The following is a 23,748-nucleotide window of genomic DNA, read 5'->3' on the forward strand; positions in this document are numbered from 1 at the left end:
ATGTAGCTGAAGTGCATGTTATAACGGGCCTGACTTGTCTGTGTATGTTGTTGTGAGTTTGTCTGTTGTGCATGGGAACAGAGATGTGAAGATGTGGGACTTGTAATACAATTGTGGATCCTCATCTGTATGAGTCTGTGTGGACTACCATACATAATAGTGCAGGCAGTAATGTACTGCTGTTGTTTTGCTTCTCACAGGTGACCATGGTGGTTTGAGTCTGTCCCACTCACAACCTGATGTCAGTGTCTCATCGGACGCTGATGATGATGGTGGCCATAGTGAGGCACAGATGGGGATGTCGGTGGCTGAATCTGTTCCAGAGGTTGACATCCCTCTTCTCCCACCATTGCCACTGCACACAGTTAGCATGCCCACACATACCCAGTCCCCAGAGGCCACAAATATTGGACAGATGGAGGGTGGTGACTTTGAACAGGGCAGTGTGACAACTATGGCATCAGTGAGTGTAGACACTGGCCATAGCCAGAGAACTGATGAGGTACCACACAGGTGGATTGACAGGGGTTCTCATAGGAAGACTGCAGTCTGTCCACCACCTGTTGCAGGTGTCACATCACAGGTCATTCGCCACATGTTTTGGGCCATCATGGAGGGACAGGCACATTCTGAACGCAACACCAGATGGATGCTTAGGGTTATGGATGCAGCACAGTCTAACATCCATGACTGCCTCCACTGCACTGGGGACACCCTGGATCAGTTCAAGTGATACAGTGGATAGACGGTGGGCTGAGATAGTGTCTGCCTGTGACCGCATATTGTCTGTGCTGGAACATCTGGTTGGAATTGAGCATTGGAAACGTGGACAAAGGTCAGCAACACCATCTGCTGGGAGTTCACGTGGCCCTGTACAGTCAAGCTCCTGTAGTTGCAGTACCTCCAACACTACAGAGGGAAGTGTGCTGTACATACCATGACATGGCAGGCCATGGACACATGGTCCTGGGTGGTCTCATGGGGGACACAGCTTCAGCATTTTGCAGTCACCATCAGGTACTAGCACCACATCTGACCTTTGGCATGGTGGTGTGAGTGCTACTCCTGGCAGAACCAGCTCATGTGTTTGTGGCCAGAGACGGTGAACTGTCCACTCTCCCATGGACAGTCCACAGCTGTCCAACATACACAAGTGTAAGGCTAGCACTGGGCTTGACTGTGTACATGCACACATTCAAACACTACTGTCAGATGCAGGTCACCAACAGACACACACGATACCTTTCCATGGCCCATCAAACTCGCACCCCTTCCTGAATCACACACATGCTGGCACCTGTTTGGCACAGCCTAGGCCTCTGGCACCCCCACAGCACACCCTGTGCATGTGATGCTACCTGTGCTACATTCCTACCATCTGTACCATCAATGCAGGAAAATACAAATATGTGTCTGATGCACAGGTTAAATATATTACTTTACATATACTTGTGTAGTACAGTATTGTTTTGCCATGGCGCTTGTGGGCCACTACAGGTATTGTATGCTGGCATGTGTCATGACTACACATCATACGTTGGGTACCTTTGTTGCATGATGTTAGACTTGCAGTAGTGATACAGAAGGACAGGTATGGCATGGACCTGTGTATGTGTCTGTTCCAGGAGTCTGAGGGGTTAAACAATGGGCACATGGCAACAATACAGTGGCACAAGATGGCATGGTGGCACAGCAGAAATATGATGTCAGCAAGGTAAGGCAGCATATGTGCATGGCTCCCTAGCTGCATATGTGTATAGCAATGTATCAGGGACAATGGGGGCAGTCAGCGTAATTATTCATCCATACATTGTGACAAGGTCTGCTACCCTCGATATGTGTCCTCTGGGTTTTCTGAGCGTACAAATCTAGAAGGTGACAGACATCAGTTATGCTTATGTGGAGGAGGGCAATTTAGAGGCCAGCAGCTAGTCACATGCCCATAAAATGCATAACCATTGCACGGCAATAACATATATGGGCATGTCTGTAGTGCTGCAAGAAGATATATATATACACACACAAAAAGGTGGGTGATGTGAAAGTAGAACCCCTCTCTATCTACTGTTACACACTACAACTCACAGTACTTATCACATGTGCCACAGAGTTGATCTGATGTTAGACTCTCAGCCAGCACCCTTAAGACAGATGACATCAGCAAGCCTTGTAAAGGAGGCCAATGTAAAGGCCAGCAGCTAGTTATTGGGGCTTAAAATGCATAACCATTGCACAGAGATAGGCATGTCTGTAGTGCTGCAAGGGGATATATTTAAACACATACATTGAATAATGTGAGATTAGAACCCCTACTTGTTTACTATCACACAGTACAGCTCAGTATTTATCCCGCATGCCACAGGTTATGTCTGCTGTACATGTGGATGCAGGCACAGTACTTGTGGAGTACGCAAAGTGGCCTTATGTTAGACATCATGTGTGGCCTGCGGAGTGATACTGCTTGGTACTGTTATTGTATCTAGAGTCCTAGGAGTGGGACATCTGGTAATATCCCTACTATGTGTGTACAGTTACCAGCATGGCCATATGTGGCTGTTTGCAGTTTGATAGGTGGACATGTGGCTAGGGACAATATGCCCTGTCCAAGGCATGCATTTCAAACATTATACATTACACCACCTGCTCAGCTGTGTCTGTCTACAGGGTGACATTCTGCAGGCACAGGGGTCTGTGGGTGAGTGGGTTATGTGTTACAACCTTGGTCTGGTTCCATCGGACAACTGTTGTGCTGTGTAAGTGCAGGTAACCCCAGCATTCTGAGGGTTTGTGGGACATTCATACATCTCCAAACATATCTATATAAATGTGTGTAACGGGGATGTCTCCTTAACTGTTTCTGTGTGTATGTGTGTGTGTGTGTGTGTGTGTGTGTGTGTGTGTGTGTGTGTGTGTGTGTGTGTACATTACGTAAATGTGTTATGTAGATATTTGTGGAGAGTCTATGTATCACTGTACTTTATATAGCTATATATATATATATATATATATATATATATATATATATATATATATATATATATAGATAGATAGATATATCTTGTTATCATATATATATGTGCCATATTCTGATAGATACACTAATCATGGGTGAGGGGGATAGGGGAGACAGATATGTATACATAGCTGTATGTATGTACAGACATATTTCCACATAGCAGGTCTTTGGGCGGAAGAGGCAACAGACTTGGGCTCAAGTTAGCCAAGTGTAGAATCATGCCCAGTGTGACTGTCAGTACTTACAAGGTGACTGCAGGCCAAAGCTACCTGTACTCTAGTCCGGGATTATGTGTGCTGCAGACCGTTGGCTGCTGCACCTATTTCTACAGTATAGCACTTCCCTGACATTGTCTAAGGCATTCCCCAGCTGTTTGCTTTACTTAATATGTGACTGATGCCTCTCAACTGTACAGATATTCACAGAACGTCCTGATTTTTGCCTCATATTTTTGGTCCATATTTCATAACATTGTGGTTTTCAGGCATATTAGTGGCACATCATTAAAGATTTAAGTTAAAATATAATGACAGAGACATTTGAATTTCAGACTCCATACACATCAGGAGATTCATGCTAATGCAAGACCTGATATTCTATCAACTGTCTACATTTGTAAGAACAATATTTAAAACATGTTCATATTTTTGGGCCTTTGTCCCACTTTTATTAATGGCTTTGTCCAGATATCTTGCTCAAAGAGGTTGAGAGGTATGGTATGACAGGGGTACAAGTTGTAATACCACACACACGGTGACAGTCTGCATACCTCTCACTGTACATGTTTTTGCAGAATGTCCAACATTCCACCCCATATGTCTGCTCTGTTCCTCATACAGTTGTGGTTTTCCGGTAATATACTGTACAATGCAGTCACTGAATTGTTGTAACTACTGACACATTTAAGTGATGGCCTTTACATCCTGCAGCTAATCTGACCTGCTGCAACCTGCTGTTATACTAGCCACCTTCTGGGTTACTCAGAGCACATGTAATGTCTGTCTGTAGTTTTGTCCCTTTGTCCCCCCATTCTCTCTGGTTTTGTCCAGCTTTCTTGCAGTAATAGATTGAGGGGTTATGACAGTCTGTGGACTACCACCATATGAGTTCCTCGCATGCAAAAGATGTAGATTCTGCTTGATTCGAACCATCAGCACCATCACCCATACTAATGTCCCTAGCCCAGTGAGCCACACCAGCCACTAGGCAGAGAGGTTTTATTCTTCACAATATCAGCAGCATACAGACATACATTGTCACCCCTGCATTATGTGGCAAATACAACATGTGGCCAGGTTCTATGTCACAGCCCTGGAATTGTCTGGTCTACTAATATATCATTGCAGATGTACTGTTACAGCAGTTGTATGGGAACACTGATGTGCTGGGTTTGGGGGATGACAAGCCCATGCTCTGCTGGCATACACAGTTGTGCAAATGTTCTGTGACCCCACTGTTTGGCATCTTTCTTGAATAAGGGGTTTCCAGCTTTGTGGCCTAGTGAATAGTATGGGGCACATACTATTGGGCAGAGTATCTATTGTCCTAAGTAGCTGTTAGATCTCTGCAAGTAGCCCAGTAGCCCACTATATTCCCTTGCATACATGCAGCAGGTCCATACATATGCTACCATATTCTAGTACCCCTTACAATTGGTGAATAGCTGTGTGACTTACCTTGTGAATGCAGCAGTTGACAGACCTGTAGTTTGGGGCTGACTTTGTCTGATGCACACAGTCCATAGCCAATACATAGTAAGGTACAGGTTGTGTGGACTGGCTGGCATCCTTTTTACTAATATGTATGCCAGTCAGTCCCAGGGCCCTAGCCTGTCAGTCCATGTGCTAAGTGTTGTCTCTTGGCCAAGGCCAAGGCATACTGGGCATGCCTACATCTGCCTACAGGGGCAATCTCAGGGATTTCCTCCATGGAATCCCCCTGTGGGTGTGGCTGTGGTGACCTAGGCACTGGTGGAGAGCTGTGTTTCTATTCCCTTTGCTGGTCCTGCTGCATCTGTTTCTGCAGGAACATATTGTGTAGCATGACACATACTGTGGACATCTGTGCATAGCACATGTGGCTGGACAGTACTGCAGGGCTCCTCCAGATGTATCGACGCACTAGAGCCATGACTTCAGCAGCCCAAACACATACTCTATGATGTTCCTAGTTTATGCGTGTGCCTCATTATGGCATTCATCTGTGGGTGTGTGTGCATTTCTGATGGGTGTCATCATCCATGGTTCCAGTACGTAGCCAGCATCCCCCAGTAAATTTCTGTGTGGGATGTCTCCCTAGCAAACATCTGGTACAGCTGTTATGCATGCCAGATATGGGAGCCATGATAACTGCCAGGGCTGCCAGCACACACATTCATCATAATGCCCTGGGCATTGCATATGACCTGGCAGTTGATGGAGTGGTACCCCTTGCAGTTGATGTCAATTCTACCCCCTCAACTGGTGGTGCCTTGATGTGTACATGAGTTCAGTCTATGGCACTCAGTACCTCAGGGTAGTGTGGTACTCAGTAGAAGTGTCGCATACTGCTGGCCCTCACCTCAGGGGTGGGGGGGGGGTGCTCACTGGCATGTGGTAGAATGGCATCCAGGAACTGGTGGAGTACCCTGGATGCTGATGCCTGTGAGAACCCCATCATGTCCCCAGTTGGTCTTTGGCATGTACCCATAGCTAGTATCCTAAGAGCTACACATACCTTTGTTTCCACTGGGATGTGTTCCCCTCTGTTGGCTCTGAGTCTAAGTTGAAGGTGGCAGAGCTCAGTGGGTTCTTGTAGTATGTCCCTGTCCACCTGTAATGCTTTACAATCTCCAGCTCATGCAGCCCCCTAGAAGGTTACCCTGGGCCTGAACACTCTTCTCCTTATCAGTCTAGGCCTATTGTCAGCAGCAGCATTGACCTCAGCATCTAGCACATACGTATGTAGCAGACCTGCAGAATCCCCTAGCATTTCTTCAGTTAAAAATCCCAAGTCTGTACTACACTGGTGCAGAGTATGGGGGTGAAACAAATTGTAGGGTTTCTGAAACCTTTATAGTGTTCTAATATAGGTGCAGCCTTTGTGATTGGCTACCAGTGATGCATTCCACCTGGCAAGTACATCATTAAAGACTGTTAGTGCCCCTAGTTCAAGTGGAACAGGGGTCATCAGTAATTATGATATCATTGCCATATCAGCCAATTTTTTTAACAGCCTTCCACGCTAAGCACTGTGGTGCGCAGCAAAGGTAAACAGTGCTCAGCACACAGTGTACACTCCCCCATGAAAAGTCATGCTAAGCATGGTGGTGCACCGTGCAAACACCCTCAAACCTGCTGAAACACATGCCCCGAAGGTAAACAAAGCTTAGCAGACACTTTACCCCCCCCCCCCGCTCAACAGAGTGGTGTGCAGCACAAACAGGTGCCACTGAGCTCCAATGAGCTTAAAAGACTGCAGACACCCCCCCTTTTTATGTCTGCTACCTCTTCTGTGGACACCAACCTGGTTCTCTCTCTATACGGATAGGATCTGTGGACATGACAGCAGTCTACCATTGTACATACTCCACACAGGGTCCTATAATGCATTATTGTCACATACTCCTAATTTTCATTTTTACACTTTTTAAATATTTTTTCTTAACAGCATGTTTGCACACTGCAATGTGCTGCTCAAACATAACCTGATTATTAAAAATATATATATTTTAAATTACTTTCCATTAGGTTTTGGACACAATGGAATTGTTTTGAACATATCTGTGTCTGCTATGCTATTTCTGTCCTTCTTACTACACTTTTACAAGCCCTTGCTCTCTGTTTCACATCCTGTACACAGAATTTTTCCATGTACATTTCAGACACCAACATGGGGTCTGCAGGACTGCCTATCTGCTTGCTGGATCACTCCACCACCCTCATTTGCATGAAATTCACCTACTTATGATGTGATTTGTATGCCACAGACATTTCTGTGTTGGCATGCTCATGCACACCCTTCAGCTCTGTTTACTAGATTGCACACTTGCTTACTTTCATGTAAGCAGTCTGTCACTATGCCTACATGGAACAAAAGTCCATGTCGTCCTTATTAAATTCCCCCCACTATGTTGAAGTTATAGTGCACATACATTTCTCTTTTAGTACTGTCTGTATCGGCAAACATTTTATCATCAAGCATGACAATACTGCAGTATTATAAAATGTAGGCAGTGCTGGTAAATAACAGTGCCTGTTTGGTAACTGGCATATGACTGACTTCTGGCTTATTGCTGTTAAAACAACCATGAATTACAGCATTTAATTCAGGGAATAAAGGAATGTAATAGACATAAAAAACATGTTCTGCCAGCTGTTTTTGAGGTTGTAGAAAGCTGTCCATTCTCTGCAGTGCTATATATATATATATATATATATATATACACTACAGTTGTGAGGAAAGTTATTCTAAATGCTACACATTTTATATTCTTATTTGATCATCACATTGTCTCATCCTACTCATTTGCCCTTTAAGCAGAAGTGGTTTGAGATTAAATTTGCATGTAGTTGGAGGTAACCTTGGTATTTATTTGTGCTGTTATAGCAGAGGTACGCAAAACTTAACTTGGCCATACCTTTGTTTTCATATACAATATTTTTGCTTAAGTTTATGTATGATTTATATTCAGAATTTAATGCTGGCCATTTTGATTAAAATGTAAATACATTTCCCTTTTTTGTTTCTTTTATGGCTTTGAAGTGGATTGATACATTTATCTTGCCATGCCTAACAAGTGTACCAAATATACCTCTCAACCTGCAGATGCTGGAAATAGGAAAAAAGGCCCTTGAAAAATAGGAACATCCAGCTATAAAAATCTACACGTCTAATTAGTATAACATTTGAATAGTAAATAGCACATAACTTTTCCCACTTCCATTGGAAATGTGGGATAATCATATTACTCAGAAACACATTTAAAAACAAAGAGTGACAAAAACGATGAAGCAATATAAGCACATTATCTAAGAGACCGTACAAAATCTCTAGACTTTAATGAACTGCATTGCAAAATTATACCTCACAAGGTCATTTATTCTTAATTCAGAAAAAGATGGTTGTAAGATGTGTGTGATCTTTCTTTCATTGTTGACACAAGTATGTTGGTCATGTGGTGTGGTTTTCGACGTACTAGACAGCTTCAAAAATCACATGTGATGAGGGGGCCTGAAAATGGGAACCTTCCTCCAAAATGGGGCCATTCGAAAGTTCTAGTGCCAAAATAAAGAAAACTTCTGCACTTTGATCTCTGAATGAAACTAATACAGAACATGGTAATGACAAAGTAATGCCACAAAGCTATTGTAGAGTGTCTTGTATGCTACTTGAAAATATATTCTTTCTCTCTCTCCCTTCCTCCTGTTGCACTGCTGGAGATGATTATTAGTGCAAGGCAATGGTCAGTACTGATAAATGCTTGCACTGTATTCATGTTCAGGTTCTGCTGGAAGTAATCACTAAAGTGATATGTCATGCACTGGAAAAGTTGGTCATTACAACCCACCCAGAAGGATTGAACATTCTCGATGAATGTTCGCTTTTACATGTCCCTGCACTGACTTCACAGTGGGTGGACTTATTCTTGTCCACCCCAGCCCCTCCACCATCAGCAGTACAAGAAGCAGCAGTGATGTAGTCTTTCCTGTCCTGGTCTGCAGCAATACGATTGACAAATGAAATACATGCTGATGGGAAAATTAACTGGATGTGTCATGGTCCTATAAACATGTTTGCCCTGGAATGTTTCATAACTTAAAAATAGCTAAACTCTATGCTTAATTCCAGATCAGAAATAAGAGCTTTCCAAAATGAAGTTATTAGACAGCTGGCTTCAAAAATGTATTCCAGTATGCTCTGTGGGTCCTTTCTCCATTCCCTAAACTATGGACACTAGAGGGAGTAAATACTGCAGTTTTATGCCTTTGTTATTTAACCCAGCAATAAAAAATCCCTGTTTCTGTATCATTACATCTTTGCTTTTTTCTATTGTCCAGACAGACAGCAGCAACCAGAGCTCCTAAACTTTACAAACCAGAAACTAGGTAGATTAGAGCAGGGCTAGTGAGGGGGGTGCTGAAACAAAGAGTTTAGCTAACCTTATCTTAGGGTTAGTGATTTTTGGGTTAAGTTAAATGCTCCCTGCAAAAAAAAAAAAAAAAATTGTAATGTGAGGTTATACTCATTAGTGGCTCTCAGCTCAGAAGCCACTTTATGGAGCCAGTTGTAGCTGGAACAGATGTCAGAGGAGTGCAGCTTCACAGTGTGAGTGTGTGTGTGTGTGTGTGTGTGTGTGTGTGTGTGTGTGTGTGTGTGTGTGTGTGTGTGTGTGTGTGTGGGTGTGTGTGGGTGTGTGTGTGTGCGTGTGTGTGTGTGTCTTGGGGGGTGGTGGTGGTGGCAGTGAACCTTCTACTTATCTCTATCCCTTATGCATAACCACCAAACACAACCTTTTTTACTGTATAGGGGAGTGCAAGGTATGAAACCAAAGGAACAAAGAGAAGCTATCTAACCAATATTATTGATTAATAAACAGCAATCAGTTTTATAGCTTGTAGTACTAAAATAAGCTGGCAGCAGTGACTTAGTATCAGTATAAATAAAAGGAAAAGAATGACGCTGAAAAATGAGGATGCCTTACAGGGTTACAGTTGGGGTAGCTACATCTGCAGAGTAACAGGATTCCTTTTTGCACTGTCTGTGCCTACATGGCAAGAGGGATACCCTCTGTAACATGCTGCTGATCTGAGCTTGAAAAATCTAGGAGTAAGAGGATTATTACGTTTTGCTGTTTACAATAACTGAATTCCCAAAACACCATGACATGTACATAATACACAATAAAGACATATGGTAGTCTCATATGAAGCAGAGTCATTGCTTGCTAAGAATCCAGATAGAGCAGAAGAATGGAACACTTAATTTCATAAGTTATAGCTCATGATGTTTAAAAGTTGCAAGTAATTATACTTAGAAGTCTATAATCCATAAGCTAGATCACAGTCATAATAAGTGCCCGAATTTGGACTTTAAATGAGGCAGGCTGGCCCTTAAAGGGACCAGTACTTACCCAGGCAACAGGAAGGGTGGATATAAGAAGGAGCCAACTCTGTAGGATCTGCCACCTCGCCATTCTTTAGTTGTTCTAATACTTTCAGAAGTCTCTCTTCTTCAGAGGCTCTGCATTTGATCTACACATCACAACAGGAAGCTGTGGGATTCGTAACATCTTCCTTTTTTAATTCTGACGGACAGTTTCTAATACTCGTAACAAGCCACTTGTATACTTTGAGAGAAACTGCTTGTAGATGTCAGTGTCTGCTCCGCCTTTAAATTAAACTGTGTTGAGATTCTTCAGAAATTATGTATTTTAAGACAAGAAACAGTTCTTTAGGATATTGTCCTGAAAACCTGATGATTTAAATCTTATCAATTTATTTAAGGATGCTCTGAAATGTGTAACTGAGTACTATATACAGAATAACCCACAAGTTTAATATAGACTGATCAGAATGCAATTATGCTGATGATTAGGTTTGACACACAGTTATTTGGATTATCCTAATAGCAAAAGGACCTAAGTATGATCAGATTTTGAAAATATTTGAACATACACTTTGTAACTAAAGCTATAGTATATAGGTTCTGTAATAATTTATGTTTCAAATTTTAGGTCCTACAATGGTCTGGATTTTAATTGTTCTAGTGTTGTTCCTTTTAGTATCATTCAAATGCTGCATACATTGCAAATTCATCAGGGTAAGAGTGTAAAATATTCATCTTAGGAAATGAGCTATGCTTACAGACTGCAGGAAATTGCTTTGATGTCCATATTGTACAGACTACTGACAAAGGGAATGGTGCTTTAAACAGAAAATTATGTCTGACCCAGGTTTCTTTGTTCAAAAGCATATGCTGCACCTAGAATATTCAATAAGCAGAATCAAACCAAATGTCATCAACCTACTATTGCAACAAATAACAGGACACATGCCAGATTTGTTCCCTACTAACTACAAAAGCTTTAGAATAAATTACCACTTGTAATAAAAGCAATCTAGTGCTAGACTGGCACCTTGTCCAGTACTACTTTCTCTGCCTTGTACCTATGTAATGCCAAGATAGGCTTCAACTCTGCAAGACTCTGATTTAGACAAAGCTGGTATCTGAGCATGATTGAATGAAGGATGTTAAGGATATCATTTAACAGTATACAAGAACAACAATGGCAACTATGTAAGCAACAGAAAATACCAGAATGAGATCCTAAGTTTGCTTAAGATAAAAACCTATGAACCTAAAATAAATAAGGGGCTAGAAGAAAGTAGATACCCATGGGTTCAGTGTTGTTATATCTGTCATATACCTGTTATTATTCTTGCTTTGCTAGATATATATATATATATATATATATATATATATATATATATATATATATATATATATATATATATATGTATATAGGTTGTGTGCGTGTGTGTGTGTGTGTGTGTGTGTGTGAGTGTATGTGTCTGCATTTGTGATCATTGCACATTTGGTTCTTAAAAATGGTAATTCACTGCAGGTTTGATTGAATTGCCATTTTGTTAATCAATTAGCATTTTTGTATGTTTTTATGTTCAAGATCGTTGAATGTTGATTTTTTTTTTTTGCCTCAAGATGGTGCCCATTGTGGCTGATGTCTCTACATTCTCCTCCTGCAAGTGTTTTTGTTTGTTTTGGTGGAGATTTTTAAGTTTTTAGATGTGCAAACGTCATCTGCACTGATTATATATGATAAAGGAGCATTATTAGTGATCAGTTGTCAGTTTTATGATATTATTCCTTGTTTAGCAGATTGGTAACATCTTCTCAGAAATGTCTGCAGATACGGCCTACAAGCAGGGGAGCTGGGTGATGAATACAGCTGGAAGAAGGAGTGTCTCAAGTAGGGCATAGCAGGAGAGGTAGGAGAGGCAGGAAAGGTGGGTTGCATGTGGAATTAAAGGCCAGGGTCAGTAGACCACCCCTTCCCAGCCTGCTGCTTGGTAATGTTCGATCTCTTAAGAACAAAATGTGTGATCTCAGCACTAGAATTGTGACCCAGAGAGAAATGAGAGATTGTCATGTATTGATGTTTACTGAAACCTGGTTATTAGATAATATTCCTGATTCAGTTGTCTGATTGCATACTCACTCTATCCATTGTGGAACTGCATGGAGGCATCGGATAAAATCAGATGTGGAGGTACTTGCATCTATATTAATAACAGATGGTGTTCAGATGTGCAGATTGTTAGCAAATACTGCTTGAGTGATGTAGAACACCTAATGCTGAAATGCAGGCCCTTCTATCTACCAAGAGATGTCACAGTTGTGTTTATCTTAGCTGATTATATCCCTCCACAAGCCAGTTGCTTGGCTGCAATGGGGACATTGTATGAGGCTATAAATGCACAAGAAAATAAACATCCTGACGCAGTGTTTATAGTGGTAGGTGACTTTAATCATTGTAACTTATGGCCTGTGATGTCAGCATACCAACAATATGTTACCTTCCTTACACGGGAAAAAATATACTGGATAATGTGTACAGTAACGTGAAGGGGGGATACACATCTGATCAAACTTCTGTATTTCTCTACCCAGCATATAGACAGCTCCTCAAACAAACTCTCTTTGCAAGAAAAACTGTTAAGGTGTGGACAGAGGAATCTGAACAGGCCCTTCAGGATTGTTTTCAGTGTACTCAGTGGGAGTTAAGGTGTGGACAGAAGAATCTGAACAGGCCCTTCAGGATTGTTTTCAGTGTACTCAGCGGGAGTTAAGGTGTGGACAGAGGAATCTGAACAGGCCCTTCAGAATTGTTTTCAGTGTACTCAGCGGGATGTTTTTAAGACAGCTGCTTTGAATGAGGATGATATTGTTGATCGGGAAGAATACAGTTCAGTAGTTTCCAGGTACATAAGCACATGCACTGAACTCATTGTGCATCATAAAGACATCTGGATATATCCAAATAATAAACCATGGATTAACTCAGCTGTACTTCATGCCCATTCCAAGGCATATGCATCAGGCGACATCGGCAAGTATAAAAAAAGTCTAAATATGACTTACGTAGAGCTATCAGAGCAGCAAAGGAGAATTACAGTCATAAGCTGGAAGGCTATTATTTGACTGCTGATACAAGGCTATGTGGCAAGGCCTGGATAACATCATAAGCTACAGAGACAAAGGCAGAGGGTTGACAACTGACAGTTTTCAGAGGACAATTTAAATGAATTTTATGCTCAGATTGAGGTCCAAAGCACTGAGTCAAGGGGTACTACCATGAGATAGAGGGGCAGAGAGGAGGCATCACCACCTTTCACAGTATAATCAGCAAGTGTGGCAAAGTCCTTGAGGAGGATACATCCCTAGAAGACAACTGGTCCAGATAATATTGCTGGAAGGACACTAAAAACATGTGCTTCAATGCTTGCTGATATTCTGGCTGATATATTCAATCTCTCCCTTGCATGAGCTACAATTCCCACCTGTTATAAGGCAGCTATTATTATCCCACTGCTGGAAAAGGGCAAAGCTAACTGCCTGAATGACTACTGGCCAGTTGCTTTGACTCCCATAGTGATGAAATACTTTGACAGCAATATTATGAGTTATATTCAGTCAGTTTTTCCTGATACAATGGACCCCTTGCAGTTTTCATACAGATCGAATAGGTCGACAGAGGATGCAGTCAGTACAACATTACATAAGTTCTTACTCATTTGGAAAATAAGAACTGTTATGCTCAATTGCTATTTATTGATTATAGTTTGGCCTTCAATACAGTGATTCTAAAAAGCTCATTAATAAGCTGTCCATACTGGGTGTGCCACTGACTCTTTGCAACTGAGTCTTGGATTTTTTGAACAGGCAGACCACAGTCAGTCTGGCTAGGGAATAACACCTCTAAAACAATAATACTAAATACAGGAATGCCACAGAGCTGTGTGCTGAGTCCAATGCTGTACACCCTCCACGTATGATTGTGTTGCTTCTCAACATGACACCAGTGTTGTCAAATTTGTGGATGATATAACAGTCATTGGTCTGATCTCCAGGGGTGATGATTCAGCATATAGGAGGGAAGTAGAGAACCTTGTGAAGTGGTATTGGAACAGTAATCTCTCCCTTAATACAAGCAAAACGTAAGAGATGATCATTGATATGTGGAGGAATAGAGAGCAGCACTTGCCATTACATATTGATGAGTCTGAGGTGGAAAGAGTGGCTACATTCAAATTCCTCAGTATTAACATCTCTGAGGACCTTACCTGGACTTATAACATCACAAATCTGGTAGGGAAATGCTGGCATTGACTGTATTTTCTGAGAAGGCAGATGAAGTTTGACATTCCCAACACCATCCTCAGCAACTTCTACAGATGTGCAATTGAGAGCATTCTGTCCCACTCTGTTACAGTATGGTTTTACTGATATTGTCATTTATATTATCGTCTATTTGATGTCTTAGATTACTTCTTCTTGTTAATTGTCATTGTTTTTATATGTTACTGCAGGATTTGCAGACTAAAAATTTCATTGTACTTTGTAAAGCTGTCTCTAGTACATATGACAGTAAAGTTGAATTTAACTGAATTGAACAAAGTGGAAGGGGAATTTCTCTTTTTCCCCACTGTTGTGCAGTGTTGGTATATTTAATGCAATGTGGGCATGTGGGATGCAGGGTGGATTGCCCCCAGCAAAAAATGTTTCTGTCTTTTCACTTGTTTTTGATCTATTGGATGTGCATTGTATCGAGCTAGTATAATATAGCTAAATGTAAAAGATGTTTGACAGAGACATTTATGATGATATGATGTAGACAAATGTATAGAACATGGATCTATAATGAAAAGTCAAAAATCACTGATTCGTCTTTTTAATATGGGATAAGCAATAAATCTAAACATACTCAGACATCAAAAACAAATTGAAAAACAAAAAACATAAAACACTGTTGCCCCCCTCTGCAACAACCACCCCTACTAATCAAATATATTAATTCTGAGATCTCACAGCAGTGGGTAAAAAGGGAAAACTCCTTACTCCACTGCTAGCAATCCTACACTGATAGCCGAGGAAGCCAACAACTGAGCTGCTACCAGAATTGATAAAAATCCGACAACTAAGTCTGCACACACACACACACACACACACACACACACATACACACACACACACACACACACACACACACACACACACACACACACACACACACACATTAAAATGGAAATGCAGATTGTCTGTTTTCTTTGATTCTACATATAGCAATAAAATAGGTTTGATGTAATGCAGAAATCACTAAAAGTTGACAATCTGGGTGGCCATGGTGGTGCAGCGGTTAGCGTTGCCACCTCACAGCAAGAGGTTCTCCGGTTCGATTCTCGGCTGGGGTGTCTTCTGTGTGGAGTCTGCATGTCCTCCCTGTGGTCACGTGGGTTTCCTCCGGGTGCTCCGGTTTCCTCCCACATCCCAAAGATATGCTGTAGGTGGATTGGACACTCTAAATTGGCCCTAGGCATGAGTGTGTGCATGTGTGTGCCTTCTGTGGAAGGTTGGGTGCCGGGCTGGCAACTCAACACCATAAAACTCCACTGCCAATCATGAATGGACAGGTGATCTGCTGTGACGACCCCTAACCAGGAAAAGCTGAAAGACGAAGAAGAAGACTAAACGTCGACAATTTGTATTCCAAAAAAACAAATGGAATGATATAAATATATTTATGAATAAAGGTTTGCTGGGGGAAGAAGGTGTTGTTCATTCTATATAATCTGTATGTACTTTGAAATCTCGGGATCATGTGGCTTCCATTTGCAAATCAAGGGTGAACCTGAAAATGGTTTAGTGGGATAAATAAAATACATAAAAATAATTAGAGATATAACATTTTAATTTGATGGAGAGTATACTAAATGAAACTGATTATTTTTCTGTGTGCTTTTCCCTTCCTTCTGCATCATCACTCTTCAAGCTTCCCCATGTCAGACTTGAACCCCTTCATTCATTAGGAGTTGGAATCTTCCTACAGATCTAGAGTTTAACAATCTAATGGAGCTGTCATCCAAGTAATCATTGGGGTATTTACTTCCTCTCCAGTATCTAGCCAATCAGATAATTTTTCTATGAATGAGCCAAAACCTGACCCTTAAACGGAAACATGGTCATCTGCATCACTGTAGAGATTGCCTATAAACTGCTCACATCACACTCCTTGAGTGTGGTAATCAAGAGCTACTGTCCCAGGCTTGGGTGGCCATGCCCACATCAGCTCTGCTCTGGTCTCCTCCCATCATCTCCATCCTAGATGAGATTGTGTTGTGGAGCGATAGCAAGACCAGCTGGGCCCCACCCCCTCTGTTAAAGGATGTGCACACCCATACTTCCATCCTGTGGTATCACATGCCCAAGCTGCTAAAACAAACTTCAGTCTCCTGGTTTGTAGTCAGGGTTTTAAGCCCTGTGTATCACCAGTGAGGGTAAATGGAATTGCTGTTTCACATCCATTACTGCAATTGAGTCTCTTTACTTGAGAGACAAAAACACTTATATATTTTTAATAAAGTCATATACCGATGCTCATGGGTGTGAGAAATTCCATTGCTTAATTGTGTCTCTCACCCTGTTTATTTTTTCTCTTTTCATTATATGCTAGGAGGCAGACAAGCACTGGGCAATGTGAAGCTAGATCCATTGTGTACAAAGAGTAATCCCTAACTACATATCAGGGGATCCAAGTTTGAATACCATCTGAGGAACCTGTAGGAGCTGGCAGGGGAACATTGGAGTGAGTGACCCCTGCTGGATAATCTATCTTGGGGAGTGAAGGAGGGAGGGAGGTGTGTGCAGCTCAAAACATTGGTGACACCCGGAGGGAGCACTGGGTGTTTCACCCCATGGACCTTGAGCTTTGTGAGTCCACAGTAAAATGAGTGGAATTCATTGTGTGGAGGCAAGCAAGATCTATGCTGATAGGGTTTTTATTCAAACCTAGAACAGAAGCTGCTAATAAAAAAGGGGATAATTAGTAGGGCATATCAAATACTACATGATAACTATAAGAATCAATCATAGGAGTTTAGAAAAGATTAAGAAGAAAGACTGGAAAAGCAGTTTACAAGGAAACAATGGGATGACATATGTATGGCTCCAAAGTAGACAACAGAGTCCAGAATGTTTATGATTTTTGCTTGGAAGTGTTTGCATAGGCATTTTTATACCCTAAGTAGATAAGTAGACATCAAAGAATTTTTCCTCAGGTAGATAGCAAATGTTGTAGATGTGATGGGGGAGAAATAAATAATTGATAACAAGTTTTTATTTTGTAAGTGTAATCCCTACAGGGTACTCTGTCAGGAACATTGGGATAGCAAATAACTGTAACTAAGGAAATGATTCTTTTCAGCAGGGACACTGGATCTGAATTGCCTAAACATAGTAAGGCTTTATTAAGTTTAATAATGTTGGCTACCAAAAAAGCAACTGTTAGAAAATAAAAATCAAAATTTAAACCAATTATATTTGAAGTACTGAATATTGTCAAACAGATAATAGAACTGGAATAGTGATCTTTAGAAAAGAGAAGAAGCAAATAAATAAATGGAATTAGTGGAATCAATACATGCAGAATAATTTTCAGATAGAGAAGGAACCGCTTTAAGGTAAGGCAGAAATGGGGTGATTTATGTAATGTTAGACTGGAAAACAGTTGTTATATGGACAGAAAATGTAATGTATAACATGTATAAATGGAAACTGTTAATGTGTTTTCTTTTCTTTTGTATTAATGTATGTCTTAAGTGATATTTTAATAAAGGTGTTTAAAAATGTCCACGATTTTATAGAGCAAAAAAGTTAATTATTTTTACAAGTTAAAATTTATTCTTAGAATATTTGCCAACAGAGGCTATAATACTGATTTTTTTAAAACTGTTGTGAGAGAAATCATTAATAAGAAAGAAAAGAAAGATTTCCACCTGTTTTATTAAAAGGTATGATTGCAAATTTAATGGAGAACAGCTTAAATAAACAAATGTTTGTCTTGATATGACAGTAGATAGTTTCATCATTAGAAATTCTAAGACTGAGAACTAAAAGGTGTTATGGGAAATATAGATCTTGTTGCAGTTATGGTCAGCAATCTTCATTTGCATAAAAAATACTAGTAATTAAAAAAAAAACAATTGTTGCAAAATAATGTCACAACTATCGATTTTCCATTAACCGAGAAAATGATTGAAACTTTCAAGTGTGAGCAAGTAATTTTAATTTTGAAAGCTGTTTTGTTGATCTAAGGCATTTACACAAAACTTTACCTGTACCGATATATTATACATGTTATTCCACAGGATTGTTATATATCAGTACTTGTCATGCATTTGTTTTTACATAGACATGACAATTACAATGTTGTCTAAAATGACCAATGAACATATATTTTTATTGATTTACATTTATATATTTGTTTAAACTATGCTGACCAGGGAAGACCCAAGGTAGAATATATACTGCTACACTGGGGAAGTTTCCAAATCTTTTTGATAAGTGTCTTGGGGTCTCTTATATCAACCTGACCTACCATCAACTCAGGCAGATAGAGTCTTGGTTCAGTGTGTCATCTGAAGATGTCAAACTCTGGAGTGTAGCACTCCACCCCCTTTTGCTGCACCACAATGTCTGTATTTGAAAATTAATCCAACTACCTGATGAGGGCAGCACAGTGGTGTAGTGGTTAGCATTGCTACCTCACAGCAACAGGTTCTCCGGTTTGATTCTTGTCTGGGGTGCCTTCTGTGTGGAGTCTGCATGTCTTCCCTGCATTTGTGTGAGTTTCCTCTGGGTGCTCTGTTTCCTCCCACATTCCAGAGGCATGAAGTAGGTTGATTGGACACTCTAAATTGGCCCTAGGTGTGAGTGTGTGCCTGTGGATGTGTGTGGTAACCTTCCTAGGAGGGTTGGGCCTTGAGCTAGCCACCTGAGTCTGTAAAACCCATAAATGCTATAGAAACAATGAGAGATGAACAGTACCCATCGCCTGATGTTCCGCATGGTGTGTTAACAGGAGACAGAGATAAATAAAGAGAGACCTGATGGGGGAAGGGAACCCACAACCTTCTACACCAAAGGTGAGCGTGCTACCTGTTGAAGGTAAAAATGAAAATAATGTATTATTTAGACACTCGACAAATTGCTTAAGTTTAAAAAAATACTTTGTACTATTAGATCATAAATTTTTAAACTGTAGAGGTGGTTATTATAAGAATAAATTTGAAGAATGGGAACTAGTTAGCAATAAGCAAACACAATAAATAAAATGTAATTAAAGTATGCTTATGGGCAGACAATTTTTTTAGTTTAAATGATACTGGTGGTACTATGTTTTTTTTTAGCTGGGAAGAAGCTTTGTAGGAAATTAAGAAGAAAAGAAATATATTTTAATGCATGCATTGCTTAATTACACTGAAAGTTGGGAAAATTTACATTTTCTTTTTTTATTTTTGTTATTGATTCACTGTATAAGAATGTTAAAGGAGGTGACTCTGGAAAAGACTCAGAAGTGTTGGAAGTTTTGTGGTAAACCAGACTGAATGACATCAAACCTCCATATCTAAATTATTCTATCACTATCAGATATCCTTTAAAATCAAAGTCAATAAAGAAGTGTTATGTTTTAATGTACTTTAATATACTTATGGTTGGGCTGCACAAAACTGCACCATCATTTTTAAACATCTGCTGAAACTGATCTACTTTAGGAAACTGGAAATTTGTGTTGCATTTACAGTTGTCTTGTTACTTACATTCACAGCTGTTTCTGAGCATTTTGTCTACACTTAACATCATTTAAGTTAATCTATAAACTTTTTGATTGCCCAGGTGCAGGGATGGTTATTCTTTTGGCAGAAGACTAATTGCTGCCATTTCCAAGTTGCTGAACAACAGAGCCTCTCAACTGTCTCTGTTTTGGAAGAACGTTCCCATTTTCAGGCCTGCTTTAGGATTCTCCTATTTTTGGAGGCATGTCCCTATTTTCAGGCTTGTTTTACCCCTTCACACAGTTGTCTAAATCCTCCTCACTACATGTACTTTTTGAAGCTCTCTAGTACACAGAAAACCACACTACATCAACAGCATACTAGTGGCAATGATAATTTAAAGAAAGAGGTACATATCTTACAATTCCCTTTTTCTGATGCAAAAATAAACGGCCTTATAGGTAGAATTTTGTGATACACTTCATTAGAATCTATAGGTTTTGCAGTGTCTCTTTGGTAGTGTGCTTATATTTTTCCATCATTTGTGTCACTGATTTTAAAATGTGTTTCTGTGTAGTGTCCCACATTCCTACCAGAAGCAGGAAGAGTTATGTGCTATTTGGTATTAATTTTATATGCTAATTAGGTGTCCAGAGTTTTAGCTGGATGTTCCTATTTTTAGTGTCTACAGGTTGAGAGGTATGCTGACCCACAACAGGCACAGATTATGGCCGTTTCTGATTGGTTCCTTTTGTTTATGTATTTATTTATTGTGCAAAGTGATACTGAGCTTAGAAGGTAGAATTGAATAGTGGGTAGGGAGCATTTTTTTAATCTTTTACTCTGAATCAGTACTACCAAATAGTATTCCTTCCAGTTATACACTTCAGGCTTGATGTTCCTTCATCTTGGAGTTTACCCCTTAAAATGCTATATATTAAGGAGGGTCAGTGAACCTGTTCACCTTCTGTTGTCAGCCTACTAGCACTTGGTGTCCTAAGGCAGTGCAGTAACTGACTTATGATCACTGCAAATGAACTTCTGATCCACACAGTAAATTCCATTTGCAAATATGGAATCATTCCTCTCCCGGATTACAGTACACAGTAGGTATGACACCATTATACCCCACCCAAGCAAATATAATGTAAAACTGTCATACATTGATGCTGTTAAGAAATCTTTACCCGGTCCTTATAGAACTGTTACAAATTCATCCACTTTGCACATTCCTACTTCAAGAAGTCACCAACAACAAAACACTCCCAAATCTGGCAGTCATAGACTGGCTTCTGGCAAAACTGTTTTGATTGCTGACTCAGTTCTTAGACATACAGATTCCACACTCATTAAACTGGACAAAAGCAAAGCTATAGTAAGCTGACTTTTAAGAGCTAGGATTGCTGCCATAATGAGGATCACTAAGTCCCTTTCTCCAGGAAAGTTTGATTATGGCATGGTATCGATCCGTGTTTGGGCAAATAATCTGAAACGCAAAAGTCATGAAGGACTTGCAGAGAGGCATGGGGGAATGAGGATGCAAAGTAAGAGTTTGTTTCTTTGTGGAATCCTTCTGTCACTGAGAATGATGCTTAGATGTAAAGAAAAATAATTGGTTTTAATGATGGGCTAAATAGCTGGTATAACTTAAGTGTGATCCAATATGTAGTTGCCTGGGACAATATGGCCTCAGCCCAATTTGCTTTGGGAAGGATGCTTTGAATTTCTAGTTCACGAGTTTTCACACACTCTCTAAAGCTTGTGCTGCCCCATAGTGCCTTATTTAGATTGAGTTCATCTCATAAACATACAAATTGATCAAATCCATCAAGTCCCAAAATGGACAACATTATGCTGGCTCTTCTCAGTGCCAGTAGTCCTAATAGCAGATTGCCAGATTTTAAGGTACTTCTGCAACTGGAACTTGTCTATGTATGTGTAGTTCCTGAGACATCCTTTAAATGTAAGGAAATCACTCTCTACATATCTGGCTTTTGTGCCTACCATGCCTTCAGACCTGGTGGAAACTGTGGTGGAGTCTCCATATTTGTCAGACACAATATAACATGTAGAGTTATAGTCAGAACCCCAAAAAGGGAGTTATTAGAAATGAAATCCTGCTTTCCTTGGATAATGTAAGCTTCCAACTTATAAGCTGTTACAGATCCTGTTCTGTGTCCCTAGGTGATCATGCACAATTTCTAGTAGGTCTAAAAGATACTCCTATAAACACAACTCAGTAATCCTTGGTGAGTTCAATTACCCCTCCACAGACTGGAGCACTTGCATCTCTAACATAGAGTATGCTCAAAGATTTTTGGTTTGGGATAACAGAAACTCTTTGGATTAGATTATCCTTGAACCCCCGAGAAGCAGAAACATTCTTGATTTGGTCCTTTTTAATATATCACCTAAAAGTTCCATCCCAGTCTGCACCCAAGTCGGACTGCCAACGTATGACATTTGCTCTCAGAATTACCATTCCCACTGTGACTAACACCTTTTAGCGACAAAAAATGGATCTTATACAATTATATGGTGAAATCTCTAAATTTACCAATGATATTGCCACAGTTGACCCTAAATCTGCAGCCATCTACAGTAAGGATTTGTTTACCAGTTTAGACAAGTGCTTTTATACAGTAGTCCATATTACACAGTGAGAGGGAGAGAGAGAGAGATACAATAGAAAGATTAAAAATAAATCCCTCTGGTGGTCATGCAACATAAATAAACAATAACAACAGGAAAAAAATATCTTTAGAAAAACAAGTAAGGCTTGAACGTCTCAATATAAGGATAGTATAAAAAATCTCAAAAAGAAACTGAAAAGTACTATAAGTGCCAACGATGCAACATGTGAACAGAGCATGTGAGGTAAAGGTCAACCACAAGTCCTTCTTTACCTACATTAGAAAACTAAGAAATAATTCTCAGTATTGTTCTGAACTTTTCCACGAGGGAGTTTCCTATTCCTATCTCAACAACATCACAAAATATAGTAGTAAACAAGTTTACTGATAACTCTTACTCAAACTCCATTCATCCTAGGATCACACCCACACCCTACTATCACAAATGTACATATATTTAAAGTACTACCAAGACCAAAAACTCATCTTGTATGGTCCTAATAGCATACCAGGTTGTTTAATAAAGAGTGTTAAACATGCAGTTAATGATTATGCCTCCTTTAACTATTCAACCTAAACTTAACTACAGGCTAAGTTCCCAGATCTTGGTCTACTACTGTATGATGTCCCTACACAAATATGAGCCCACCACAGACCCTGGAAATTACATACCTATCAGCCTCACTACATTTTTTGATTGTTACCCTTCTCATTAATTATGATATCAAAATTTTAATTAGGCTTAACCCACAAGAATTTGATTTCATAAAAGGTATATCATGCATCATAAATCTTGTCAATTGTTTAGAGGTCACTCAAGCAATGGTCAGGTTATTCAGACTGTTTACTTTGATCATGCTAAGGTATTTGATATCATACGACTTGACAGAACTGCAAAGTAGTTTTTGTCATTAAACATTGATCCTACATGGTAAGCTGGCTAGCCAACTGGTGAAAAGAACACACATTGTTGGAATAGAAGGTGCCTCTTCTAACAGCATCAAGGTGATCATTAGAGTTCCCATGGATCTCTGCTTGGTCTTCTCCTGTTCGTCATTTATTTTTCTGACCTCAAAACTGAAAACCACGAACTCTAGCTGCCCAAATTTGCTGATTATTGCAAACTGGTTGTAATTGTCAAAATCCCTGAAGATGTCTTTACCCTTCAGAAAGAGCTTACACTAGTTAACAAGTAGTGTACAGATACATGGTGAAAACTGAATGTCAAGAAATATAGTATAGTATAGTATTATTCCCTTCAGAAGACAGC

General features: G+C 40.1%; 1 protein-coding gene across 1 annotated transcript in view; it reads right to left on the minus strand.

Moving 5' to 3' along the window:
* Positions 1–10,266, minus strand: part of LOC122809671 (olfactomedin-4-like) — a 179,061-nt gene extending 168,795 nt beyond the window's left edge. The window contains exon 1 of the mRNA XM_044081339.1: positions 10,128–10,266. Within this exon, the coding sequence (XP_043937274.1) occupies positions 10,128–10,190 (63 nt within the window). The 5' untranslated portion in view covers positions 10,191–10,266. The remainder of the gene's footprint in view (positions 1–10,127) is intronic.
* Between the last annotated feature and the right edge of the window lie 13,482 nt (positions 10,267–23,748).

This window comes from Protopterus annectens, chromosome 8.part0 (genome assembly GCF_019279795.1).
Source record: "Protopterus annectens isolate FY-2018-M chromosome 8.part0, PAN1.0, whole genome shotgun sequence".
NCBI classification, from domain to species: Eukaryota; Metazoa; Chordata; order Ceratodontiformes; family Protopteridae; genus Protopterus; species Protopterus annectens.